Below are 25,042 nucleotides of genomic sequence, written 5' to 3' on the forward strand. Positions count from 1 at the left end.
CATGGGATTTTCCAGGCAAGAGTACTGGAGTGGGGTGCCATTGCCTTCTCCGATTCTTGCATGGGCACTGCTACTATTTCCCTCTCAGACTTTCTTTTTCCCTAGGCCTTGACATTCTTTTTTTTTTTAAAGGTAAGTTAACACATCCATTTGAGGTGCCTTTAAGTCCCCTTGACCCGGGCCTTTATCTTCTGAAGGTGATTTTAATTACTTAAGTATATTCAGACCTGTAAATTTTACTGTTTTTTCTGTCCTTGGGACTGCAGCCCCAACCACTCAGGCAAGTGAATGACAGAGACAGAACTTTGTCTCCAGGACTTCTACTTGACTGTCTCATGCTGTGACACTTCTCTGAATGATTAGGGACATGCCCTGGGCATGTGTTTTGGGTTTCAATTTATCTGCAGTTCCAAAATAAAGTCCTAAATCAGAACAGGGGTAAAAAACATCTGTCTTACTTTCAAATTTCTGTTTACCCCCAAAATGTAGAATCAAATTGATATGCTCTAAATGGTGTAATTGTCTTGCGTGTCACTTGCAATTCAGCCACTTAAGCATGGCATATCCCTGAACTTCTGATCCATTTAGCCTTAGGAGTGAAGTTAAGGCTGACCTTTAGGAGCCTGTTTTTGTTGTTTTACTCTTTTCATAGCACCTGCCCACCAAACCTTCAGGTCACTAAAATACTGTATGGGAGGAACGTTGATTTTTTTTTTTAGGATTATCTCTAGAACTGTAAAGCGTATGTAGTCCTCTTGCAATTGCAAATACCAAATATTTAGAATGTTGATCAGTTAATAAGAAAGAAGAAAATATAATGGTTCAGATATATTTTGATCCCACTAAATTTTTTTATTAAAACATTTAATCATAGCAATGCAAGAAAACTTTCTTCCCCCCAAGAAGACCAACATTGCTATGATATTTGCTCATAGGTAGTGTTGGCTACACAAGTCCTTTGTCTCATTGACGTAAGAAAATTGAAGGAGCATGCTCAGCCGTTGCTTTTTATAGAATAATGTAAAAAGCAGTTTCTATCAATTTTTTTGGTGATGGGGTTAAGGGGTATAAGTAACCGGAAACTAAAAATGCCATTTTTATGTTTTCATTTTTTCTTTATAAAGGAACAGGATAAAAAAGTAGAAAACTCAAATAAAGAAATACAGGAAAAGGAAGCAGTTATTGAAGAATTAAATACGAAAATAATAGAAGAAGAAAAAAAAACTATTGACCTAAAGGATAAAGTAACAGCTGCTGATAAATTACTGGAAGAATTACAAGAGCAGGTTGTACAGAAGAACCAAGAGATAAAAAATATGAAATTAGAACTGACTAATTCCAAGCAAAAGGAAAGACAGTGTTCTGAAGAAATAAAACAATTAATGGGGACAGTTGAGGAACTTCAGAAGAAAAATCATAAAGACAGTCAATTTGAAATGGATATCCTACAAAGAATGGAACAAGAAACACAAAGAAAGTTGGAACAACTCCGGGCAGAGCTGGATGAGATGTATGGGCAGCAGATAGTACAGATGAAACAAGAGCTAATAAAACAACACGTGTCACAGATCGATGAACTTAGGACACGACATAAGGGGGAGCTGGAGAATGCTTTAAGATCACATCCAAGTGTTACAGTCAATGAAGATCAAATAAAGTTAATGAATATGGCAATAAATGAACTGAATATAAAACTGCAAGATACTAACTCTCAAAAGGAAAAACTCAAGGAAGAAATAGGAGTGATTTCAGGAGAAAAGTCTGCTCTCCAGAGACAGCTGGAAGACCTTTTTGAAGAACTGAGCTTTTCAAGGGACCAAATTCAGAGGGCTAGACAGACAATAACTGAGCAAGAAGGTAAACTCAATGAAGCATACAAGTCCCTTAGTACAGTGGAAGATTTGAAAGCTGAGATTGTTTCTGCTTCTGAAGCCAGGAAAGAACTAGAATTAAAACATGAAGCAGAAGTTACAAATTATAAGATAAAGCTTGAAATGTTAGAAAGAGAAAAGAATGCTGTATTAGACAGAATGGCTGAATCACAGGAAGCTGAGCTGGAGAGGCTGAGGACACAGCTCCTGTTTAGTCATGAGGAAGAACTTTCCAAACTGAAGGAAGATTTGGAAATTGAACATCGAATAAATATTGAAAAGCTTAAAGATAACTTAGGCATTCACTATAAACAGCAGATAGATGGCTTACAGAATGAAATGAGTCAAAAGATAGAAACCATGCAGTTTGAAAAAGACAATTTGATAACTAAGCAGAACCAACTGATTTTGGAAATTTCAAAGCTAAAAGATTTACAGCAGTCCCTCGTGAATACAAAATCAGAAGAAATGACCCTTCAGATCAACGAACTGCAAAAAGAAATAGAAATACTCAGACAAGAAGAAAAGGAAAAGGGTACACTTGAACAGGAAGTTCAAGAATTACAACTTAAAACTGAATTATTGGAGAAACAAATGAAGGAAAAAGAGGATGACTTTCAAGAAAAATTTGCACAACTTGAAGCAGAGAATAGCATTCTTAAAGATGAAAAGAAGGCCCTTGAAGACATGTTGAAAATACATACTCCTGTTAACGAAGAAGAAAGATTAACTTTCATAGACTCCACTAAGTCCCAATCCAAAGACTGTCGCTGGCAAAAAGAGATAGAAATACTTACAGAGGAAAATGAGGACCTCAAAAAACAATGTATTCAGCTTACTGAAGAGATTGAAAAGCAAAGGAACACTTTTTCATTTGCTGAAAAAAATTTTGAAGTTAACTATCAGGAATTACAGGAGGATTATGCTTGTCTTCTCAAGGTAAAAAGCGATTTGGAAGACAGTAAAAATAAGCAAGAAATAGAGTATAAAAGTAAGCTTAAAGCACTAAGTGAAGAGCTTCATCATTTGCGAAGAATAAACCCAAGTATAGTGAAAATGAAAAGTTCAGTCTTTGACGATGACAAGACTTTTACAGCAGAACCACTGGAAATTGGTGAGGTTGTCGAGAAAGATACAACAGAACTTATGGAAAAACTTGAGGTAACCAAGCGAGAAAAGTTAGAGCTGTCAGAGAGACTGTCTGATCTTTCTGAGCAATTAAAACAGAAATGTGACAAGATAAGTTTTCTAACGGAAGAAGTTAAATCTTTAAAGCAAGATAAAGAGCAAGTTTTATTGAGATGTAGAGAGTTAGAAATCATAATTGACCACAGTAGGACAGAAAATGTAAATGTGCATGATGTCCATTTAAGCTCTTTGAAAGATGGAGTTTCAGCAAGCAGGGATCCTGGAGGGTCAGTTCCTAAAATAAATAAAGATTTTGGTAAAGAATCAAAAATAATGGAGGTAAATAAAATTCCTTTTGAAAATATGACTCTGGAAAAAGAAAGCAAACAAGAACAGTTTTCTGCTCACTTGCCGTCGGTGACAAATGAATCATCACTTGGGATTACTGATCCAGGTGAAAACGATAAACTTCAGCAGGAGCTCAGTGCACTTAAATCAGAACAGGTATGTTTACTTAATGTGTATACACTAAAGTGTACATTTCATACTGAAAGTTTTCATCTTCATACAACATAAATTAACCTCCTTTCAAGAATGAAAGTAAAGCCTGTGATGTAATTCTCACTTAAACTTATCATTTACATTTCTTTTTTCTGTTTTTTTGTTAAACCGTGTTACCTCTCTTTTAGTTAATCTGCTCAGGAAATAGAACACATTTTCTTTGAAAAAGCAAGTTTAAATAACTTTGTTGAGAGTCAGAGCATTAAAATAATTATTTTGTAATATTTTGTTGCAATTCCAAAGATTGGTTTCAGAGTCTCCTTTTGTATTGGTGTTTTCAAGGTTAACTGAAAATTAACTCTTAAACTTTTTAGTACTTCATGTAGTTGTTCAGTAGTTATGAAACTCTTATTTCCCTGATAAAAAGATATTGATTTAAATCCTAGTTTTCTCAGAGTCTTGTTATACCTAAAGGGGAAAAAAATATTAATTCTAAATACAATTAAAGAATACATATAATGAGTAATACTAGATCACTGCTGACAATTTATATTTGATAGACACTGAAATTAGAAATAGCAGGAAGATCCCACTGGGCACATTGTATAATGGTGCTAACTAGAGCTTTATGTGTGTTTCTTCATTTCTAAACAAGTATTTGTAGACTCTTGCCAGGTAGGACTACAGTGGTGAACAAGAGTAAGAATTGGTTCAGCTCTCAGAGAGCGTATATTTTAGTGAGGGAGGCAGATAGTAAATGAAGTGAGTAGAAGAGTTAAGAAATAGTGATGTTTTATAAAGAAAATAAAAGAGATTATGTGATAGAGAATGGTGGGTAGTCATTAAATAGGGTGGTCAGGAAAGGGGTCTAGGAGGAATTGGCATTTGAACTGCTGTCTGATGACAGTGGGGAGTCTACCACAGGGAAATGAGAGCAACTGCGATGGCAGAGGTGAGTGTAAGGGACAGAATAAAGACCTGTTCGGCTGAGTTTGAGGGAAAGAGAGTGGAAGAAAAAGAGTTTGAAGAAGGAAAAGACCAGATCTTGGAGAGCCTTACAGACTTTGTAAGAAGCTGAAATTTTATTCTCTATATAGTAGGAAGCCCTTGGAAAGTTTTTTCTTTCTACTTCTTAATAAATGTGCTCATATTTATGATCTTATATCAAATTTTACATTTTAATAACCTAAATAGTTAAGTTCTAATTACATATCTGTTAATACTTTGTTAAATATCTGAAATTGTTTTCAAAATCATAATTAGGTTTAATTTTATCACTCCTAAAAAAGCCAAGATCATTTAAAAATTTTTTTAAAGGCATTACTAGGAGAGGACCCAAATTTGAAGTTGTCAAAATGGTCAGATTTTTCTCACTAAAATGATTATTTTTTTCTAACTGAAGACACTTTCAGTGACATTTAGATACCATCTCCTTGATGTTAACTTCTGTAAAGTAAACAGAGACAAACGCAAAAGCTGTCCCTGATGCACACGTCACTGCCAAGACAAACCCCCTTAGTGATGGGGAGCGCAGTGAGGTGTGTGTTTATGGAAGGAGGCTCATGAAGAAATTGAGCAACAGTTTACACATCAGTAACACCAAAGAGCAATCTCAATGCGCTTAGAAATAATACTGCAGCCACAGAAATACTTCTGCTAATTGGCTAATAAACATGAAAAGATGCTTTCAATGTTATAAATTGATATAACAGTGAAATAGCATTTTATACCTATCAGTTTGACAAGATAAGGTTCACAATAAGAAGTGTGATGAGGATGTGGGGAGATGAGTATTCACCTACATTATTAACTATATCAGTGTAAAATTGTGTAATTGCATAAAAAATTTTGTTAAAATCTAATATTGATACAATATACATGGTCTACCATGTAGCATTTACATTTCTGCTGGCAGTAAGTGTGGTCTGTAACCAGCAGTGGCAGCATCACTTGAAAACAGGTTAAAATTCAAATTCTAGGGCTCACACCAGGCCTCTCTAAGTAGAAGCTCAGGGGTAGGGGCCCAGAAATCTGTTTTAAATCATCCAGGTGGTTTTGATTTGGGCTACAGTTTTGAGAATCACTACAATCGAGAAGGGCTTCCAAGGTGATGCTAGTGGTAAAGAACCCGCCTGCCAATGCAGGAGACAAGAGACACGGATTTGAACCCTGAGTCAAGAAGATCCCCTTGAAGAGGACATAGCAACCCACTCCAGTATTCTTGCCTGAAGAATCCCGTGGACAGAGGAGCCTGGCAGGCTACAGTCCGTAGGATTGCAAAGAGTCAGATATGACTGATGTGACTTAGCACACATGTGCAGTAGAGAAACATTATCATATATGTACAAGGGCATATATATAAAAATTTATTGCAGCATTTTTTGATATATCTAAAATTTGAAATAATCCATTTGATCTCCAAAAAGGAAATGAACAAATTGTAATATTCATATATACAGCACCAAGTTAAAATAAATTTATGTGTATCTACATGGAAAGATCTCAGAGGCATATTGAATGAGAAGACTAATTTGCAAAATAAATGCCATTTTGCACCATTTATGTAAATTCTTAAAAATGTAAAATATATGCACTGTTTATAGATGGATTAAGAAATGAGAGTGTAAGAAGTGAACTGGCTTTGCAGCAAATTTATGATCAGATTTATAATTTGGTGGCCTCTGGGGAAGGAAGAATGGGAACATGATGGATTAAATTTTATCTATATTTTATTTCTAAACCAAAATAATAGGGAGGAGAGAAATGAATAAAAAAGATGAAATGATTTTATTTTATTACTTTGTGATATGTGTACATAAATGTTTATTTCATTATTATTTGCATTTCTCTATATTTGTTCGTTAAAAGTCGCTCAGTCATGTCTGACTCTTTGCGACCCCATGGACTCTCCAGGCCAGAATACTAGAGTGGGTAGCTGTTGCCTTCTCCAGGGGGTTTTCCCAACCCAGGAATCGAACCCAGGTCTCCCACATTGCAGGTGGATTCTTTACCAGCTGAGCCACCAGGGAAGCCCATATTTGTTTAAAAATGTTGTTTTTGAACAAAAATGAAAGATCAGGCCATCCTAACTTTACCAAATATCAAACTTTACCATGAAGTGCTGAAAATATTGTGTTATTTTCCTTGAGAAAGTTGTACTATTTTCCTAGGTCAGTGCAACAGATTGAGTGAGAAAATAATTTCATGTAAGAAAAGTGATGTTTAATTTAATTATTTTCTCACTCAATTATAGTTTATAATATCATGTATTCCCCCCACCCCATAATGGGTATATGCAAAAATAAGTTAAATTATTTGATTAGTCATTTTAAATTATTCTAACCTGCACATTAATTCACTTTAAGAATGATTTAAGGCTCCAGATGGAAGCCCAGCGTATATGCCTGTCTCTGGTCTATTCAACTCATGTGGATCAGGTTCGTGAATATATGGAAAATGAAAAAGATAAAGCTCTTTGCAGTCTTAAACAGGAGCTTATTTCTGCTCAAGAGGAAAAGATCAAGGAACTTCAGAAAATACACCAGCTAGAGCTACAGAATATAAAGACACAAGAAACAGGTAAATGGTTTCTAACAAAATTCTAAGTAAGTAAGTATCACTTAGAGCCTGCCACTTCATGATTCTGTTCTTGACTTAGACCCCATGGAAGAACATGACTGGGAGTTCCCAGTCCTAGACTCATTTGTTCATACAATCATAGACTGTTCGTGTAAGTGCTTGAGAAGTTTAAAAATCACTGAATTATTTTCCCCAAGAAATCAATAGTCCTGTGGAAAAGCAATATAAAATAAACTCTTAGAAAACAATAGGAAATTTTCTATAATGGAAGAATAAACAGAAGGAACAGAGGGAGAGAAGAGAAAAGTCTAGTACTTCCTGGAAGAGTGAGGCAGTAGGCAGGAGTAGGGAGGTTGGAATTTTAGGAAAGTATCTTGAGTCTTAAATTTAGAGATGTGAGAAATGACATCCATTTTGGAGAATTGAAAGTTCAAGGTGTGTGCAAAAGTAGTGAGGGATAAAGATTGTCAGAACCTTGATCAGAAAAGGTTTTGTATACCCTGACTGAAACATGTTTACTATTTATGCTGTTGGTTGTAAGACCTAAGGCAGGATTTCAAATAGAGGAACATAGTAAGATTTTTTTTTTCATTTTATTTTATTTTTTAACTTTACAATATTGTATTGGTTTTGCCATATATCAAAATGAATCCACATAGTAAGATTTTTATTTTAAGATGAAATCACTGGAGCAAATTAAGGGAGGTGATAAGTGATAGACTCAATGGACATGAGTTTGAGTAAACTCTGGAGTTGGTAATGGTCAGGGAAGCCTGGTGTGCTGCAGTCCATGGGGTCACAAAGAGTTGGGCACGACTGAGCAACTGAACTGAACTGATAAGTGATGGAAAGACCAGTTAAGCAGCTTTGGCAGTTATTCTGTTAACATTAAGATGTTGATCTAAAATGTCATTGGAAGAAAAGTTTGAGTTAAAGAGGTGGGTTGTAATCTGCAGGTAATATTAGCAGTAACGGGGAGGAATTGAGAATGATCCCTAAGTGTCTCGTTTGAGTAATTGGATTGATGGTGACTCCAGTCATGAGGAGTAGATTTGTGGGAAAAATAGTGTATTTAGCTTGGAACATTGAGTTAAAAATACTTGATGACTTTGAAAAAAGCGATACCTAGTATGCAGTGGAAAAAAGGCTGAAACCTAAGGGGCAAGTTTAAGTTCAAGATAAAGATTTGTAAGTCAAGAGATCATTTGAGGCCAAGGACAAGGATGAGACTTGTTGGAAGTCTGTAGAGTGAGCAAAAAGACGGCACTGTGTCAGCAACAATATTGAAGGAAGCTTAAGTGGAAGACTAGTCACGGTTAACTTTTATCTTTAATAATTATTCAGTTATTAATTAGACTTTCTCTGTTCAAGGTATCTTTAGGTCTCCATTCTTGACAGATCTACCTTTATAAATGAGGTGGTTCCTAAGTTTGGAATTGTTCTTTTGAACAGTAGAGTTTAAAGCGTGGCTTAAGTAAGAATATAATCCTTTTTCACTTCAGGAAAAAGGAGTTCTTTGGGTTTGAATTGAATAAAATTTTAAGCATATGTTGTTTGTATCTGTATCCTTTTCAGATAGAATCTGTAGTTTTTTGCACTACAAGTTAATTAGTGGGTCCATTAATGGGTGATGAAGTTAGTTCAGTGAGTAATGACCAGCTTTATTTTTTTTTTTTTAATAATAGAGTAGAACAGAAAATATTGGAGTGCATAGGGTGTAGAAAGAATAAATATGTGTGACATTTTGTTTCAGTTTTATATGGGTGAATGTATGTAGACCAGCTTCCCTGGTGGCTCAGGTGGGTTGTGCTGTGTGAGACAGCTCTTTATTGGATTGTAGGACAAAAACATTGTACATCAGTACTTTGTACCATATTGTAGGATATAAGTTGAAAATCCTACAAATTATCTTATACAGTTAACACTGAGCAGTACAAAATAACATTGAAAGAAATACAGAACTTAAAACTAATCTTATTCCCAGGAAGCTTCCAGTTGATGTAAGTAAAATATGAAAATAGTTTCTAAACATGTAAATTGAACATTTTTAATGCACTACCTCTTCTGTTAGGTGAAGTGAAGCCTTTACAAATGCTTATTGGAAAACTTCACAAGGCAGTATCTGAAGAATGTGCTCATTTTACACAGGTAAGCCATTAGTTAAAAAGTGCTTTTAGACAAGAAATGCTAAATTTTAAGTTACTACTATTTTGATTTAGCAGAATCATCCAAATTACTTTTCCCTACAATCTTACTGATGTGGAGAGCTGACTCATTTGAAAAGACCCTGATGCTGGGAAAGATTGAGGGCAGGAGGAGAAGGGGACAACAGAGGATGAGATGGTTGGATGGCATCACCAACTCCATGGACATGGGTTTGGGTGGACTCCAGGAATTGGTGATGGACAGGGAGGCCTGGCGTGCTGTGGTTCATGGGGTCTCAAAGAGTCGGACATGACTGAGCGACTGAATTGAACTGAACAGTCTTACTTCAGAACTGTATTTAGAAAATATTCCTGAGTTTTTAAGTTTAAAATAAGTATTTAAATGTTTTCCTGACAATCAGTTTGAAACAAAAGAAATGTAGATGAATTGTCTCAGTAGTTGATTGTACAGAAGAGCTGCCCAATTTTTAAAACACAGCAATAGAGCCGTAAGTGGGTCTGTTTCCCACTCCTGCCCACTTTGGCAGTTGAATGAATGTGATGACTTAGCTGGGGGTCTTGCACATGACTAGTGAGACAGTATTTCACACTGTAGATTGCCAAATCTAAAAACTAAGCATACCAACTATAATCGTATTTGTGAAGATCAGGTGAAACAGAACTTCTGTACCCCTGGTGGGAGTGTACCACCTTGAGAAGCAGATTGTCAAGGTGTATTGTTGAGTTGATGTACGTCACACAGTCCAACTTTTATTTCTACTTAGATTCACATGTGTGCACAGCCAGATATGTTCATTGCAAGAGTGTCTTTGTTACATCAGTAAATCTCAAAAGGAAAAAGTATAAAAACACGCATGTTAGATACTCACCTCTGGACAGAGAGGTGAATGAAATAGATAAGCAGTACTTAATTCAGAAATCTTCAAATCTGTGTGTAATATTCAATTTTTTAAAAATATGGATATAATATGACAATATTTATTAGTATTTATTATAGCTAGGTAATAGATGAACTTTTTTCTGCATATTTGAAATATTTCAAAATTTAACATACATGCCTAAGCTTGTCACAGCTTTCCATCTCAGCCAGCGTATTTATAATTTGAAGGGGTGGGGAGCGTGATAGTAGTTGGGAAGGTAGAGCTGCCTTACTGGTTCTAATTACCTATGGAATAGTTCAGAAACAGTATTCAAAAACACAAAAGAAAGTCAGGAATATCCACACTAAGGGCCTCCACTCTGCTGACAGGTTCAGGCATTGCCTTTTCATATCTACTGTTGATGGTCTGTAAATATAAAGTGGCCCAAGTTGTAGTGTGTGTGTGTGTGTTAGTCACTCAGTCGTGTCCGACTCTCTGTGACCCCATGGACTGTAGCCACCAGGCTCCTCTGTCCATGGAATTCTCCAGGCAAGAATAATGGAGTGGGCTGCCGTTTCCTTCTCCAAAGTCATAGTAGTTCATTTATAAACGGACTTTATGTATTTTTTTCTTCTAGTAATGTCTTTACCTGACCCCTAATCTCAAGTTGAAACATAAATCAGCTTGTTGTAATGGAGAGGTCATCATGAATCTGATTTTGTCCCTAATCATTGATGTTACTATGGACTAGTTACTTCATCTTTCTGAGTCTTTTGCTTTATTTGTAAATTGGCTGATGATTCAGGTTTCTACCAACCTGAATCAATTTATGATAAAATTCTACCTTAGAAACTATGTTGGAAATTTAATAAAGTCAATAGTAAAGTTTCACTTTTAGGCAAATCTCAAGAAATAGCAACAGTAAACAAATTGGTTAGGTCTAGAAGTTGTTGATTGTTACTTCCAATTGCATGAGGTGCAAAGGTGAAACTTACTTAGAAACTTCTTTAGGCTTGTCAGATGATTATGTGATATATGTTGTTTATAAGTAATGATAGAATTGTCCATTGCTCAGGAGAAAAACCAGAATAATATGTCAAATATTTTTTATTTTCTTCTGTGTATAAACCATGAATAGTATTCTCTTGTGTTAAAGTCTGTGAATGTGATCTCCTACTTTATATATTATAATTTCTATAGAATTTATACACTACTTTCTAGTCATCATTTTTGAACTTTTGCCCTCATCTTTTCACTTTTTTCATGGGTAGTTGACATTACAGAGGGAATATCTGTATAGAATCCATACTAGAAAGTGGTAAAGTACAGGATATATTCATTATTAGAAATAAATAAAAATATTATAGTTTAGACATATATATTTGATATATATTATAATGAAGGCTGTCATATTTTCCTGATGTGAGAAGAATTCATGTCTTGCATGTGGAGAGAGAAAGATTTAGATTTGTTTATTCTTTTGCAGATTGATTTGGTACATGGAAGTGTTTTCTTACTGATTTTTCCTGTGACATTTTTTGACTGTGTTTTGCATATAGGAAATAATGTTTAATAATCTCTAGAGGCAGAAATCAAAACTTTAATTCCATAAAATACCTAATTTTATTGTCGGCAGACTTTTTGCAATGTCCATGGTGAACATTATACTCCTGCTTTAAAATGTGAAGTAAATGGAGAAGAGAAAGAGACTTCTGGTGTTCACAGTTCTGAAAATCAAGAACTGGTATTGCAAGATTATAGATGTGAAGTCCAAGGTAATAAAGGCTTTACTGCATTGTTGAACGGAGTATTTAATTTTCTTCAATGAATCGATGATAAACTATTTCAGCTAATTCCTGATTTAATCACTTGGCTGATTTGAATTTATCTTAGCATCTTTTTCAGGTTCATGAAATCTTACCTTTAATGCACATTTTTAGTTTTACAGTGCAGTAATTGTGATAAAAAGAAAACTGAAGCTGTCTACAAATTTTCTTGTCTCTTTATCCTCTGTTCCTCTATTTCCACCTTTTCCTCACTATAATTCTTAATTTTATACCGTAGATCCAAACCTTTAAAAGTCATTGTATTTGTTGAATAAGTTTATGTCAGGGGTTTACTTTTATAAAAAGAATAAGAAGACATTCAGTTATCTTTATTTATAGGAATCCTTTATTAGTTCATTTTTACAACTTGCAATCTCAGTTAACTTTTTGGTATTGAAATGGTATGGACCTAACAGAAGCAGAAGATATTAAGAAGAGGTGGCAAGAATACACAGAAGAACTGTACAAAAAAAATCTAATGACCGAGATAACCACGATCGTGTGATCACTCACCTACAGCAGACATCCTGGAATGCCAAGTCAAGTGGACTTTAGGAAACATCACTACCAGCAAAGCTAGGGGAGGTGATGGAATTCCAGTTGAGCTATTTCAAATCCTAAAAGATGATGCTGTGAAAGTGCTACACTCAATATGTCAGCAAATTTGGAAAACTCAGCATTAGCCTATAGGACTGGAAAAGGTCAGTTTTCATTCCGGTGCCAAAGAAAGGCAATGCCAAAGAATGTTCAAACTACCACACAATTGCACTCATCTCACATGCTAGCAAAGTAATGCTCAAAATTCTCCAAGCCAAGCTTCAACGCTGCATGAACCGAGAACTTCCAGATGTTCAAGCTGGATTTAGAAAAGGCAGAGGAACCAGAAATCAAATTGCCAACATCTGTTAGATCATAGAAAAAGCACGAGAGTTCCAGAAAAATTTCTGCTTCATTGACTACACCAAATCCTTTGACTGTGTGGAATACAACAAACTGTAGAAAATTCTGAAAGAGATGGGAATAACAGACCACCTGACCTGCCTCCTGAGAAATCTGTGTGCAGGTCAAGAAGCAGCAGTTAGAACTGGACATGGAACAACAGACTGGTTCCAAATAGGAAAAGGAATACGCCAAGGCTGTATATTGTCACCCTGCTTATTTAACTTATATGCAGAGTCCATCATGAGAAACTCTTGGCTGGAAGAAGCACAAGCTGGAATCAAGATTGCCAGGAGAAATATCAATAACCTCAGATATGCAGATAACACCACCCTTATGGCAGGAAACAAAAAGGATCTAAAGAGCCTCTTGATCAAAGTGAAAGAGGAGAGTGAAAAAGCTGCCTTAAAACTCAACACTCAAAAAACGAAGATCATGGAATCTGGTCCCATCACTTCTTGGCAAATAGATGGGGAAACAATGTAAACAGTGACAAGACTTTCTTTTCTTGGGCTCCAAAATCATTGCAGATGGTGACTACAGCCATGATATTAAAAGATGCTTGCTCCTTGGAAGAAAAGCTATGACCAACCTAGACAGCATAAAGGAGAGAGATTACTTCTTGACAAAGGTCCATCTAATCAGAGTTACGGTTTTTCCAGTAGTCATATACGGATGTGAGAGTTGAACCATAAAGAAAGCTGAGCACTGAAGAATTGATGCTTTTGAACTGTGGTGTTGGAGAAGACTCTTGAGAGTCCCTTGGACTGCAAGGAGATCAGTCAATCCTAAAGGAAATCAGTCCTGAATATTCATTGGAAGTACTGATGCTAAAGCTGAAGCTCCAATAATTTGGCCACCTAATGTGAAGAACTGACTCATAGGAAAAGACCCTGATGCTGAGAAAGATTGAAAGCAAGAGGAGAAGGGGGACAACAGAGGATGAGATGGTTGGATGGCATCACCGACTCGATGGACATGAGTTTGAGCAAGCTCTAGGAGTTGGTGATGGACAGGGAAGCCTGGCGTGCTGCAGTCCATGGGGTTGCAAAGAGTCAGACACAACTGAGCGACTGAACTGAACTGATCCCTTGACAAATAAAATGTTTCCTGCCCTTGTTCATTGGTATGAATAATGAACAAATGTGTACAAATTAATGAATGCCAACAGAAATTATCATATTTTAATATAAAATTGTTAATCTTTGTAGCATGTGTTCCACATTAATGCGATTTTCGTTACTAAATACATGAATTTTACTTCCAGCAGGCGATTTTTTAAAAGTTATGAATAGATGAATAATGCTAATTGAAAGAAGCAGACTTTTACTGTAAGTGAAATTATTTTGATTGTTTATCATCTAGATTTTCAAGAAAATATGCACACTCTTCTCAGCAAAGCAGCAGAAGCATACAGCAGACTCGTGGTGCTTCAATCACGATTAAGTAAAGTATGGAAAATATGGAAAATGTGTAATGATGTTTGCATTTCTTGTATTTCCTGCTATTTTGTGAGTTACTTTATCAACCGAAAATTTCTAAAATGAGTAAACATGAAAAGAAAGTTAGGGGAAAGTGACATAATTTAGGGGAAAGTGACATATATTTATATCAGTGAGCTGAGGGAGTCTTTACCCCTTTAGGGAGCTTTTGAAATCAAGATAAAGTTAAAATATATATAAAATGTCAAATTGTAAACTTTGTTAAACAGTTGCATTTAATTTGACATAATAACATTTTCTAAAGCAGTGAGTCTCTTTTAAACAATAATTAGCTGTTTAGAACATAGCTAATTAGTTTCACATCATGTTATGTATATTTAGAAATGTGTGCATAAAAGCTATGTAAGAGTGTATAGAGCCATCATATAATTTATTAGCTATTTCAGAAAAATGACATTATATTAGCAAAAATTAAGTATTGTAGTCCTCAATTTGTATGAAAAAAGTACCAGAAAAATCTCTGTTTGCTTATTTGGGTGCTTTTTCATGTCATTGTGTTAAAATATTTGGGCAGAGTTGAAAGATTTAACTGACTGAAACTTATATTGCTGATGAGGGATATTCTGGCTATTTCCCCTTTCTTTTCTCCTTCTCCTTTTCCCCTCTTTCTCCTTTCCCTTCTTTCTTTCTCTTCCTGTGCCGTTAAAGCACAACCTTATTCAGTCTTTTACAAAACATGTAAACCTATTTCAGTATCTTCCAGATAACTTTGTGGGAGGACAGGCAGATAGGCTAAAAGCCCTTCTTTAATTCTACCTTTCTCTACCATTGCTACTTTTCTTTTTCCTTCCATTCATTGCTAGAATATTTAACCCTATTCAGAATTATCGTACAACTTTCATACCAGCACCCTTCGTCATCTAGATTTCTTGTTTTTCTGCTGCACTCATCCTGCCTCTTGAGACCCTTTTTCTCTACTCACACTTGGGTTTCTGAGGGCTGCTGAAAAAATGAGATGGTGGTATGGCTCGGTGACGCTGCAGAGTCGTGGCCTCTGACTGTCGCTGACAGGTCTTTTATGTGGTCATTCATTCTCTCATAGTCTCCTCAGTGGATGTTACCTAACTTTACAACTTCCCTAGTTATAAAGTCATGCTTTCCATTTCTGCTCCCCTTTTTTTCCTTCGCAGATAGCCTTATTTCCCATTTTTCTGTATTAAACTTAACAATTATAAGCTATCTCACCTTGCTACCTGTAGACCAATATGCATTTCTCTAAACGTGAAAATACCCTAATTTATTTTTCTGTCTCAGAAGAAGTTGTCCCTTTTCACAACCAAGGTTATCTTATTTTCTGTGCCTTTGTTAGCATCCCCTTCCACCTCCTCTAAGATTGGTAGCCTGTTTCTTCCGTCCTGTATTTATTTTCAGGTTCTTTGTCTCTGCTTGTCTTGTTTCTGTCCTTCATTTGTCTTGCATATTCCTCTTGCCTCCACTGTTTAGAACATAACCAATGTTCCCTGAATCTGGTATTCTTTGTGGTTCTCTTTCCTTCATTGCCAAATTATTTGAAGGAAAGAAGAGACTGCAGTTTCCCACCTCTTGCTGTCTCTTCTGCCCACCTGTAAACAAGCTCCCACCTCATACTTCACTGAACTTTCTTTGGCAGAAGTTACCAGTGAATTCTTAATCATCAAATGTCCGTTCCTTCTTACCTTCCTTCCTTGTTTTCTTTCTTTCTTTTAAAAATGTGTTGCTTTTCCTGATGACAGTACATAGTTGTAGCTATTAAATAGTGTAGGAGGACTTGCAGTAAACAAGTAACTACAGCGATGTTTGTCATTTTGCCTCTTTCCTTTGAAGACAGTGAGTGGGGAACGGTTTCTTTTGATGAGTCACAGGTGTCCCTTCCCTGGTGCTGGAGTGTGGGAGCCTGCCCTGGAACACAGACACCCACGCTCGGCTCCTTAGTTCTCCCCAGATACTTCTTTCAGTTTCTCTTTAGAAAAACTTTTACCCGCCACCAGACTTCTGCCTGGCTGGGTCAGCAGGAAAGGCTGTGCTGCGATTAGTTAAGGGCTGATACATTCCTTTTCTGATCTCTGCCTGTCATTGGTCTCTCTGAGCCTGGTGTCTTTCCATGGTTCCGCTAGGCGAGTTAACTGTCTCCTGTGCCTGCGACTCCCTTCAGGTATGCTTTAGGCTGCTGTTTCCCCCTTCCTTCTTGCTTAATCGCTGTTCTGCCACCCTTTTCTGTTGAAATCTGCTGGTCTCTTTCATTTTTTGGTTTATTATGGACTTATCTTTTACAGATTCATTGTTATTTTAATTGAGTCCTGGGGAAAGAGGAGAGGTGTATGTCAGAGATCATAAACGTAAATGCCTACATGAGCTCAGCCCATAAGATAAATGAAGAAGGCCAAGTGAAAGCTGGGAAAGTGAAACCTGGAGAAAACATACTTCATTTAAAGGGGACAGAGGCTGCTCAGCTTCACGTGCTGTCGCATGTAGGAATGGGGCCTTGTGTTTATTCTTTCATTTCATTGATTTTATGATCTAATCTTACATGAAGTCTTTTTGCCTTTTTAAATATTGGGAAGGATTAAAAATTAAAAAAACTTTTTTTTTCTAATTGGGAAGCAATTAGGAAAAAAAAAAAATACAAGAAAAACTGTTTGGTACCCCAAGGAATACTTGTGTAGCCAGGAATGAAAGTCAGATCTCTACGTTACCACCTTAGGTGGTAACGTAAACAGATGATCAGTGTACCTTCAGCTAAGTAAGTAAGTGTTTAGTTGCTCAGTCGTGCCCAACTCTTTGAGACGCCATGGACAGCAGCCCCTCAGGCTTTTCTGTCCCTGGGATTCTCCAGGCAAGAATACTGCAGTGGGTTGCCATTTCCTTCTCCAGGGGAATCTTCCTGACCCAGGGATCGAACCCAGGTCTCCTGTACTGCTGGCAGATTCTTCACCAACTGAGCTACAAGGGAAGCCCAATTTCTTAATTCTACTGTTTTTTTTTATTTTATAGTATTAGCTCTTCTCTTAGAATATCTTCTTTCCTTAATTTATGTAACTTTAGTTCTGTGGCTTTTAAAGCCTTCATTGTGGGTTTTGCCCACCCACTTATAGTCACCAAGAATCTCTACTTGATCCACTAATTATGGTGTATGCAGTTGTGACGACATGTGATATGTCCACTAGGCTAAACCCCACTACATCCTTCAAAGTCAGGAAGTCTTCTCTTGATTTTCATTTCCTCTTAGCACAGGGCTTTGTTTAGCACATGGTAAAGGTTTACTGTGCGTTTGCTGAATGAACTGACAGTATTGAAAGGTAGAGCTGAAAACTGAAGTATTTACCTGATGGGCTTTATTTTCTCTGGGAAGTCGGAGGCAAGATTCTTGGTTGAAATGTACATGGGGTTAGGAGTCAGGTAGAGGATTTGATAAAAGTAGTACCAACTGAAATGGCCTTCTTGGGAAATACATTTGATCCTGGTGCTCACCTCCATCTCCAGAATTCTTTGTTCACCTGGTACAGCAAATCCACACTCTCACTTTGCTTTTCAGGTGCTCTTCGGTCTCTGTCTGCCTTCTTCACCCAGCATGCTCAGCGTCCCCTGTCCCTCAGGACCACTGTCTTCATCACTGATAGCAGGCCACCCTTTCATGAATGCTCCTACTCCTCCTTCCTTGGAACCTTCCTAAGCATTGAACAAAACGATGGGGGCCCAAACCAAATTTCACTTCCTCCATCAGACCCCTACTAGTCTCTTCTGTTATCACCCTTTAGTCACATGTTATAGTTTAATGCATTGTTAATTATTTAATTTTACTTCCCAAATTAGTTGATAAATTCTGTGAGGGCAGATGTACCGTGTATGTGTGTGTGTGCATTTTTTTCCCACTGATTTTATATTCTTACTCTCCCTGTTACCGTGCTTGCCACATAGTACACTGAGTATTAAATATTTGGGGAATGACTTAAGTAATACACATACACATCTGACATATGCTGCCTAGTTTTAATAGTTAAGGAAGGAAGCTGAGGTTTATCTGTTTTTGTTGTTTTCCTTCTTTTTGTATAAAGAATAGCACACATTTGTCAGCCACCTGATTGTATATAGGTTACATTCGGAGATTAATAGCAGATATGTTATCAAGTATTCATAATATAAAATTTACTCTGTATGAATTCAAATTTCAAAGATTAAGTCATGTTTTAAATATTGTTATGAACGTTAGACCAAAATTCTGTGTGGCTCCTGTTTTTATAGTTAGATCAAATTCCTTCTGGATATGAAAGAACATTATATTTAGTCGTATAATTTCAGTCCCTGTGAAGGGAATGTGATGTGAGTCACTTGTCAGAGTGTGGAATAACATGGAAAGGAAAATATCTGTATCAGAATGGTACAGTTCTGGGTGATTTGGGGAAGGAAAAAAAAAAAACCTTTTTAAAGATAAAGTTGCTTTGTATAGTTTCCACAGTCCTGAGTCATATATGTATGTCACTGTTTTTCTTCTGTTATTTTTCATAGATCGAGAGACAGCAGGCATGTAATATGAAACTTGGATTTGCAGAAGCGAACCTGCCAAAAAAGCAAACGGACTTTTTATCAACTCATCCTCAGATGACCAATTCGCAAGACATTGGTAAATTTGGATTATATACCATAATGTGGTTTTTTGTATCAGATGTTCAGTAATTTGACTTCAGTAAAAAGACATAAAATTGGTAGTTGTAGTGGTATTGCTGCCATGAACATAGAAAAAATGATCTTGAGTTATCATGTTTTCTTATCATGTCTACATGAGTTTAAATTGATACCCGAGTTATACTATTAAAAAACATTATCTTTCAAAGAAGAATGAATATTCTCCTACTTCAAAAAAGTGATTTTGGTATTTCATTGAGAAATTTATATTGAAATGTGTATTTTCTTCTATTCATGTAACTTAGATGTTAGTCATAAAAGCAAGTTATCTACCCTGCAAGATACTGAAAAAACCAAACAACTTGAAGGACAGGTTCACGAATTAGAAAGCCGCGTATCCTCTTTGCAGCAGCAATTGAAAGAAACTGAAGAAAATTATGAGGCTGAGATTCATTCTTTGCAGGAAAGGCTTCAAGCTGTTAATGAGTCTGCAGTTCAGCCAAGGTATCCATCAACCTTTAAGTTCATTCAATAGTATTTGTAGTTTAGTAGCCGTCATAATATGGTTGTTTTAAGAAAAAAATGTAACTTAAGCAACTTTGCTTGAAAGAGACGAGCTGTAGCATTGTCAAGAAATATGAACAGGAGGTAATTCTTCATCTCTGAAATGTGTGAAGTAAAGGTTAGTGTAAACAAGATATATTTTATAATAGGAATATTAATTACAGCTTTATTTTATAAAGAGGCTCTTTGTTATGAATTTGCTAAGTTACACCAGGTGGTGTGCACATGTTTGTTTTTTATTGTGTGCTTAGTCTTGGCTACTTTGATATGGGCAGTACACAAAGGATAGAAGATATGATCACTCCAGTGATAGCTAGACATTCTCCACCTGATTGTCTAATACTTGGATTTACCACATCCAAAATACCCACTCTGAATTTTCCCCTCAAAATCTGCTCCTTCTGCAGCCATCTGACTCCATCAGTGGTGACTCCCCTTTCAAACCACACTTCCAGTCTGTCAAGAAATCCTGTTATCTCTATTTCCAAGACAAATCTAAACTGTACCACTTCTCACCAGGCCCCTAGTCCCTGCCGTCATCATGTCTCACTTGGATTACTGCTTTTGTCCTAACTCTTCCCTAGAGTCTGTTCTCTACAGTTCCAAAGCTTTGCTTTTAAACTTTAAGACAAGTCATGTTACTCCAGTGCTCTCCTGTCCTCCCTGTGCCTTCCCAGATCCTCACGTACGGGGTCCTGTCTCTCTCTGAATCTGTGTCCTGCTGCCTTGCTTGTGCCTTACTACTGTAACTCCTCGTAGTCTCCTCGAGATCCTCAAGCTGTCGGGATGCTCCTGCTTGTGAATCCTCTTCTCGTTGCTGTCCCTTCTGCCTGGGTTGATCTTGCTCTAGGTTATTTGCCTGCCCAACACACTCAGTTCTTCGGGTCTTTGCTCAGATGCCTTTTTCTCATGGGACCTGTCCTGATCACCCGATTCAAACTAAAATCACCCCTTAGTGCTCTACACCTGAGTTTCCTGTTTAGTTTTTCTATATTAATGTTATGTTATATATATTTTGTTGCTGTTCAGTCGCCAAGTTGTATCCAACTCTTTGCTAAGTTCTGCCCAACCCATGGACTGTAGCCCGCCAGGCTGCTCTGTCCATGGGACTTCCCAGGCAAGAACACTGGAGTGGGTTGCCATTTCCTTCTCCAGGGGATCTTCCCAACCCAGGGATCAAACCCACATCTCTTGCTTGGCAGGCAGATGCTTTACCACTGAGACACCTGGGAAATGTGTTTTATATATATGTAACTATAAAGATATGTGTATATATATGTATTTATATGTGTATGTGTGTATATATATATAGATAGATAGGAGGGAAGGTTTATTTATTTGTTTACGTTATCTGTCCCCTGTGTTGGACTTCAAACTTTGTTAAGGGAATTTTTGTCTATGTAATTTCCTGTATCCCAAATCCTATAATAATTCCCTACAAATAGTTGGTGCTTAGTAAATATTTGTTAAAATGATTGAACAACTTATACTATAGTTGGGAAATGTGTTGTAGTATTTAACTAGCTCCATAAAGTCCTCAGAGTTTTAACCTAACTGACTGGCTCTGCTGCTCTAGGACTGAAGTCTCCATAGGTGCTTGTTACTGAAACCTGAAGACAGAGTTTTTGTGTTTTGTTCTCTGTGTGTGTGTGTGTGTGTGTGTGTGTGTGTGTGTTGAAGACAAACCACTGTTTCCTCACTTCTTTGGAAGCACTCTGCTTCTGCTGCTTTCATTCAGCCTCTGTATATAGGCTTTGGAATTATTTATCCCACATTGGCACAGCCTTACAAAGCTTGCGTTTTATTTGAAGTCATTGGTTCCCAAACTTTATGATGCATCGAAAACATTGGAGGTTTTTGAAATTTAATACTATTTTTCGACTACATAAAATTGCAGATTACTGGATTTTACATTTGAAGCATGAGTAGATTCAATAGCTTTGACATAGACTCTGGTCATTTGTATTTATAACAAGATAATTATGATGCAGGCAGTCCATAGATTGACACTTGGATACTATTACTTTAGATTCTTTGATATGAAAGAAAATAGGTGGATAACAAGAACTCATAACCATTTAACGTATTTCAAGTAGCCTTCCTTTAATTAGTGATGTTTTCTCTCTGAAGCATGAAGAAAAGGAAGAGCTCTGGAAGAGTAGATCTACTTCGCTGTTCCTACGCTTGGGCTTTTGCAAGCTTATTGTGCTCTTCAGAGTTTCTGAAATGCACAATCAAAATATATTAACAGTACCTTTCAACCAAAACCATTAGTTTTCTCTCAGACCCCACCAGTGAGGTTTATTGACTGCCATATTTTCCCCTATGAACATGTAATTAAAGTTATTTCTTGTGAAATATCACTACATATTTGGAAACAGCTGTAGCGCTTTTTGAATAAAGAGTATATTGTTCTTCTAATATAGACTTGAAATAGTTTATGAAAAATAATTGTCATTCATTTAACAAATATTTGGTAATGTTATGCTTGAAGCCTCTTAGAGCAATAGTATGGAGTTGAAACAGCCAAACCTGTATTTGACTCCCAGTTGGACCCTTGAGCCGCCATTTGATCTTAGGCAGATATTTAAGCAAGTTTAGGTAATATGTGCTGTCCTCAGTCACGTCCAACCTTTTGTGACCCCACGGACTGCAGCCCACCAGGCTCTTCTGTCCATGGGATTCTCCAAGAAGAATATTGGAATGGTTGCCATTTCCTTCTGCAGGGCATCTTCCCAACTCAGGAACTGAACTCACATCTTCTGCATTGGCAGGTGGATTCTTTACCACTGAGCCACCTCTTTAAAACCCATGTTTCAAAACCCATAATATTGAGGGTAAAAACTACCTTAAGACCATAAGGGTTAAAAGAAACCACGACTGGAAGGTCAGTACAGTCACTCAGTCGTGTCCGACTCTTTGCAACCCCATGGACTGCAGCACACCAGGCTTCCCTGTCCATCACAGACTGCCAGAGCTTGCTCAAACTCATGTTGGTGATGCCATCCAGTCATCTCATCCTCTGTCATCCCCTTCTCCTCCTGCCTTCAATCTTTCCCAGCATTAGGGTCTTTTTCAAGGAGACAGTTCTTCCCATCAGGTGGGCAAAGTATTGGAGCTTCAGCTTTAGCATCAGTCCTTCCAATGAATATTCAGGACTGATTTCCTTTAGGTCTAACTGATTTGATCTCCTTGCAGTCCAAGGGACTCTCAAGAGTCTTCTCCAACACCACAGTTCAAAAGCATCAATTCTTTGGTGCTCAGCTTTCTTTATAGTCCAGCTCTCACATTCATACGTGACTACTGGAAAATCCATAATTTTGACTAGATGTACTTTTGTTGGCAGAGTAATGTCTCTGCTTTTTAATATGCTGTCTGGGTTGGTCATAGCTTTTCTTCCAAGGAGCAAGTATCTTTTAATTTCATGACTGCAGTGATTTTGGAGCCCAAAAATATAAAATATCTCACTGTTTCCATAGTTTCCCCATTTATTTGCCATGAAGTGAAAGACATAGAGGAAAACAACAGAATGGGAAAGACTAGAGATCTCTTCAAGAAAATTAGAGATACCAGTGGAACATTTCATGCAAACATGGGCTCGATAAAGGACAAAAATGCTTTGGACCTAACAGAAGCAGAAGATATTAAGAAGAGGTGGCAAGAATATACAGAAGAACTATACAGAAGAGATCTTCACAAACAAGATAATCACGATGGTGTGATCACTCACCTACAGCCAGACATCCTGGAATGTGAAGTCCAGTGGGCCTTAGAAAATATCACTACGAACAAAGCTAGTGGAGGTGATGGAATTCCAGTTGAGTTATTTCAAATCCTAAAATATGATGCTGTGAAAGTGCTGCACTCAATAGGCCAGCAAATTTGGAAAACTCAGCAATGGCCACAGGACTGGAAAAGGTCAGTTTTCATTCCAATCCCAAGAAAGGAAATGCCAAAGAATGCTCAAACTACTGCACAGTTGCACTCATCTCACACGCTAGTAAAGTAATGCTCAAAATTCTCCAAGCCAGGCTTCAGCAGTCGTGAACTGTGAACTTCCAGATGTTCAAGCTGGTTTTAGAAAAAGCAGAGGAACAAGAGATCAATTTGCCAACATCTGCTGGATCATGGAAAAAGCAAGAGAGTTCCAGAAAAACATCTATTTCTGCTTTATTGACTATGCCAAGGCCTTTGCCTGTGTGGATCACAATAAACTGTGGAAAATTCTTCAAGAGATGGGAATACCAGACCACCTGATCTGCCTCTTGAGAAATTTGTATGCAGGTCAGGAAGCAACAGTTAGAACTGGACATGGAACAACAGACTGGTTCCAAATAGGAAAAGGAGTTCGTCAAGGCTGTATATTGTCACCCTGCTTATCTAACTTATATGCAGAGTACATCATGAGAAACGCTGGACTGGAAGAAGCACAAGCTGGAATCAAGATTGCCGGGAGAAATGTCAATAACCTCAGATATGCAGATGACACCACCCTGATGGCAGAAAGTGAAGAGGAACTAAACAGCCTCTTGATGAAAGTGAAAGAGGAGAGTGAAAAAGTTGGCTTAAAGCTCAACATTCAGAAAACGAAGATCATGGCATCTGGTCCCATCACTTCATGGGAAATAGATGGGGAAACAGTGGAAACAGTGTCAGACTTGAATTTTTTCGGCTCCAAAATCACTGCAGACGGTGATTGCAGCCATGAAATTAAAAGATGCTTACTCCTTGGAAGGAAAGTTATGACCAACCTAGATAGCATATTGAAAAGCAGAGACATTACATTGCCTACAAAGGTCCATCTAATCAAGGCTATGGTTTTTCCAGTGGTCATGTGTGGATGTGAGAGTTGGACCGTGAAGAAAGCTGAGTGCCGAAGAATTGACGCTTTTGAACTGTGGTGTTGGGGAAGACGCCTGAGAGTCCCTTGGACTGCAAGGAGACCCAACCAGTCCATTCTAAAGGAGATCAGCCCTGGGTGTTCTTTGGAAGGAATGATGCTAAGGCTGAAACTCCAGTACTTTGGCCACCTCATGAGAAGAGTTGACTCATTGGAAAAGACTCTGATGCTGGGAGGGATTGAGGGCAGGAGGAGAAGGGGACGACAGAGGATGAGATGTCTGGATGGCATCACCGACTTGATGGACATGAGTTTGAGTGAACTCTGGGAGTTGGTGATGGACAGGGAGGCCTGGTGTGCTGCAGTTCATGGGGTCGCAAAGACTTGGACACGACTGAGCGACTGAACCGAACTGAACTGGTGGAACCGGATGCCATTATCTTAGTTTTCTGAATGTTGAGCTTTAACCCAACTTTTTCACTCTCTTCTTTCACCTTCATCAAGAGGCTCTTTAGTTGCTCTTTACTTTCTGCCATAAGGGTTGTGTCATCTGAGGTTATTGATATTTCCCAGCAATCTTGATTCCAACTTGTGCTTCATCCAGCCCAGCATTTCACATGACGGACTCTGCATATAAGTTAAATAAGCAGAGTGACAATATACAGCCT

General features: G+C 37.4%; 1 protein-coding gene across 10 annotated transcripts in view; it reads left to right on the forward strand.

The window, feature by feature from the left end:
- AKAP9 (A-kinase anchoring protein 9) overlaps positions 1-25,042 on the forward strand; it is a 165,126-nt gene that overhangs the window by 47,047 nt on the left and 93,037 nt on the right. For all 10 annotated transcript variants that reach the window (XM_024990970.2, XM_024990971.2, XM_024990978.2 and 7 more), the window contains 7 exons: positions 1,125-3,503; positions 6,866-7,079; positions 9,151-9,227; positions 11,741-11,879; positions 14,235-14,320; positions 18,854-18,968; positions 19,276-19,474. In XM_024990970.2, the coding sequence (XP_024846738.1) occupies positions 1,125-3,503; positions 6,866-7,079; positions 9,151-9,227; positions 11,741-11,879; positions 14,235-14,320; positions 18,854-18,968; positions 19,276-19,474 (3,209 nt within the window). The remainder of the gene's footprint in view (positions 1-1,124; positions 3,504-6,865; positions 7,080-9,150; positions 9,228-11,740; positions 11,880-14,234; positions 14,321-18,853; positions 18,969-19,275; positions 19,475-25,042) is intronic.

The sequence above is a fragment of the Bos taurus genome, chromosome 4 (assembly GCF_002263795.3).
Source record: "Bos taurus isolate L1 Dominette 01449 registration number 42190680 breed Hereford chromosome 4, ARS-UCD2.0, whole genome shotgun sequence".
In the NCBI taxonomy this organism is placed as follows: Eukaryota; Metazoa; Chordata; class Mammalia; order Artiodactyla; family Bovidae; genus Bos; species Bos taurus.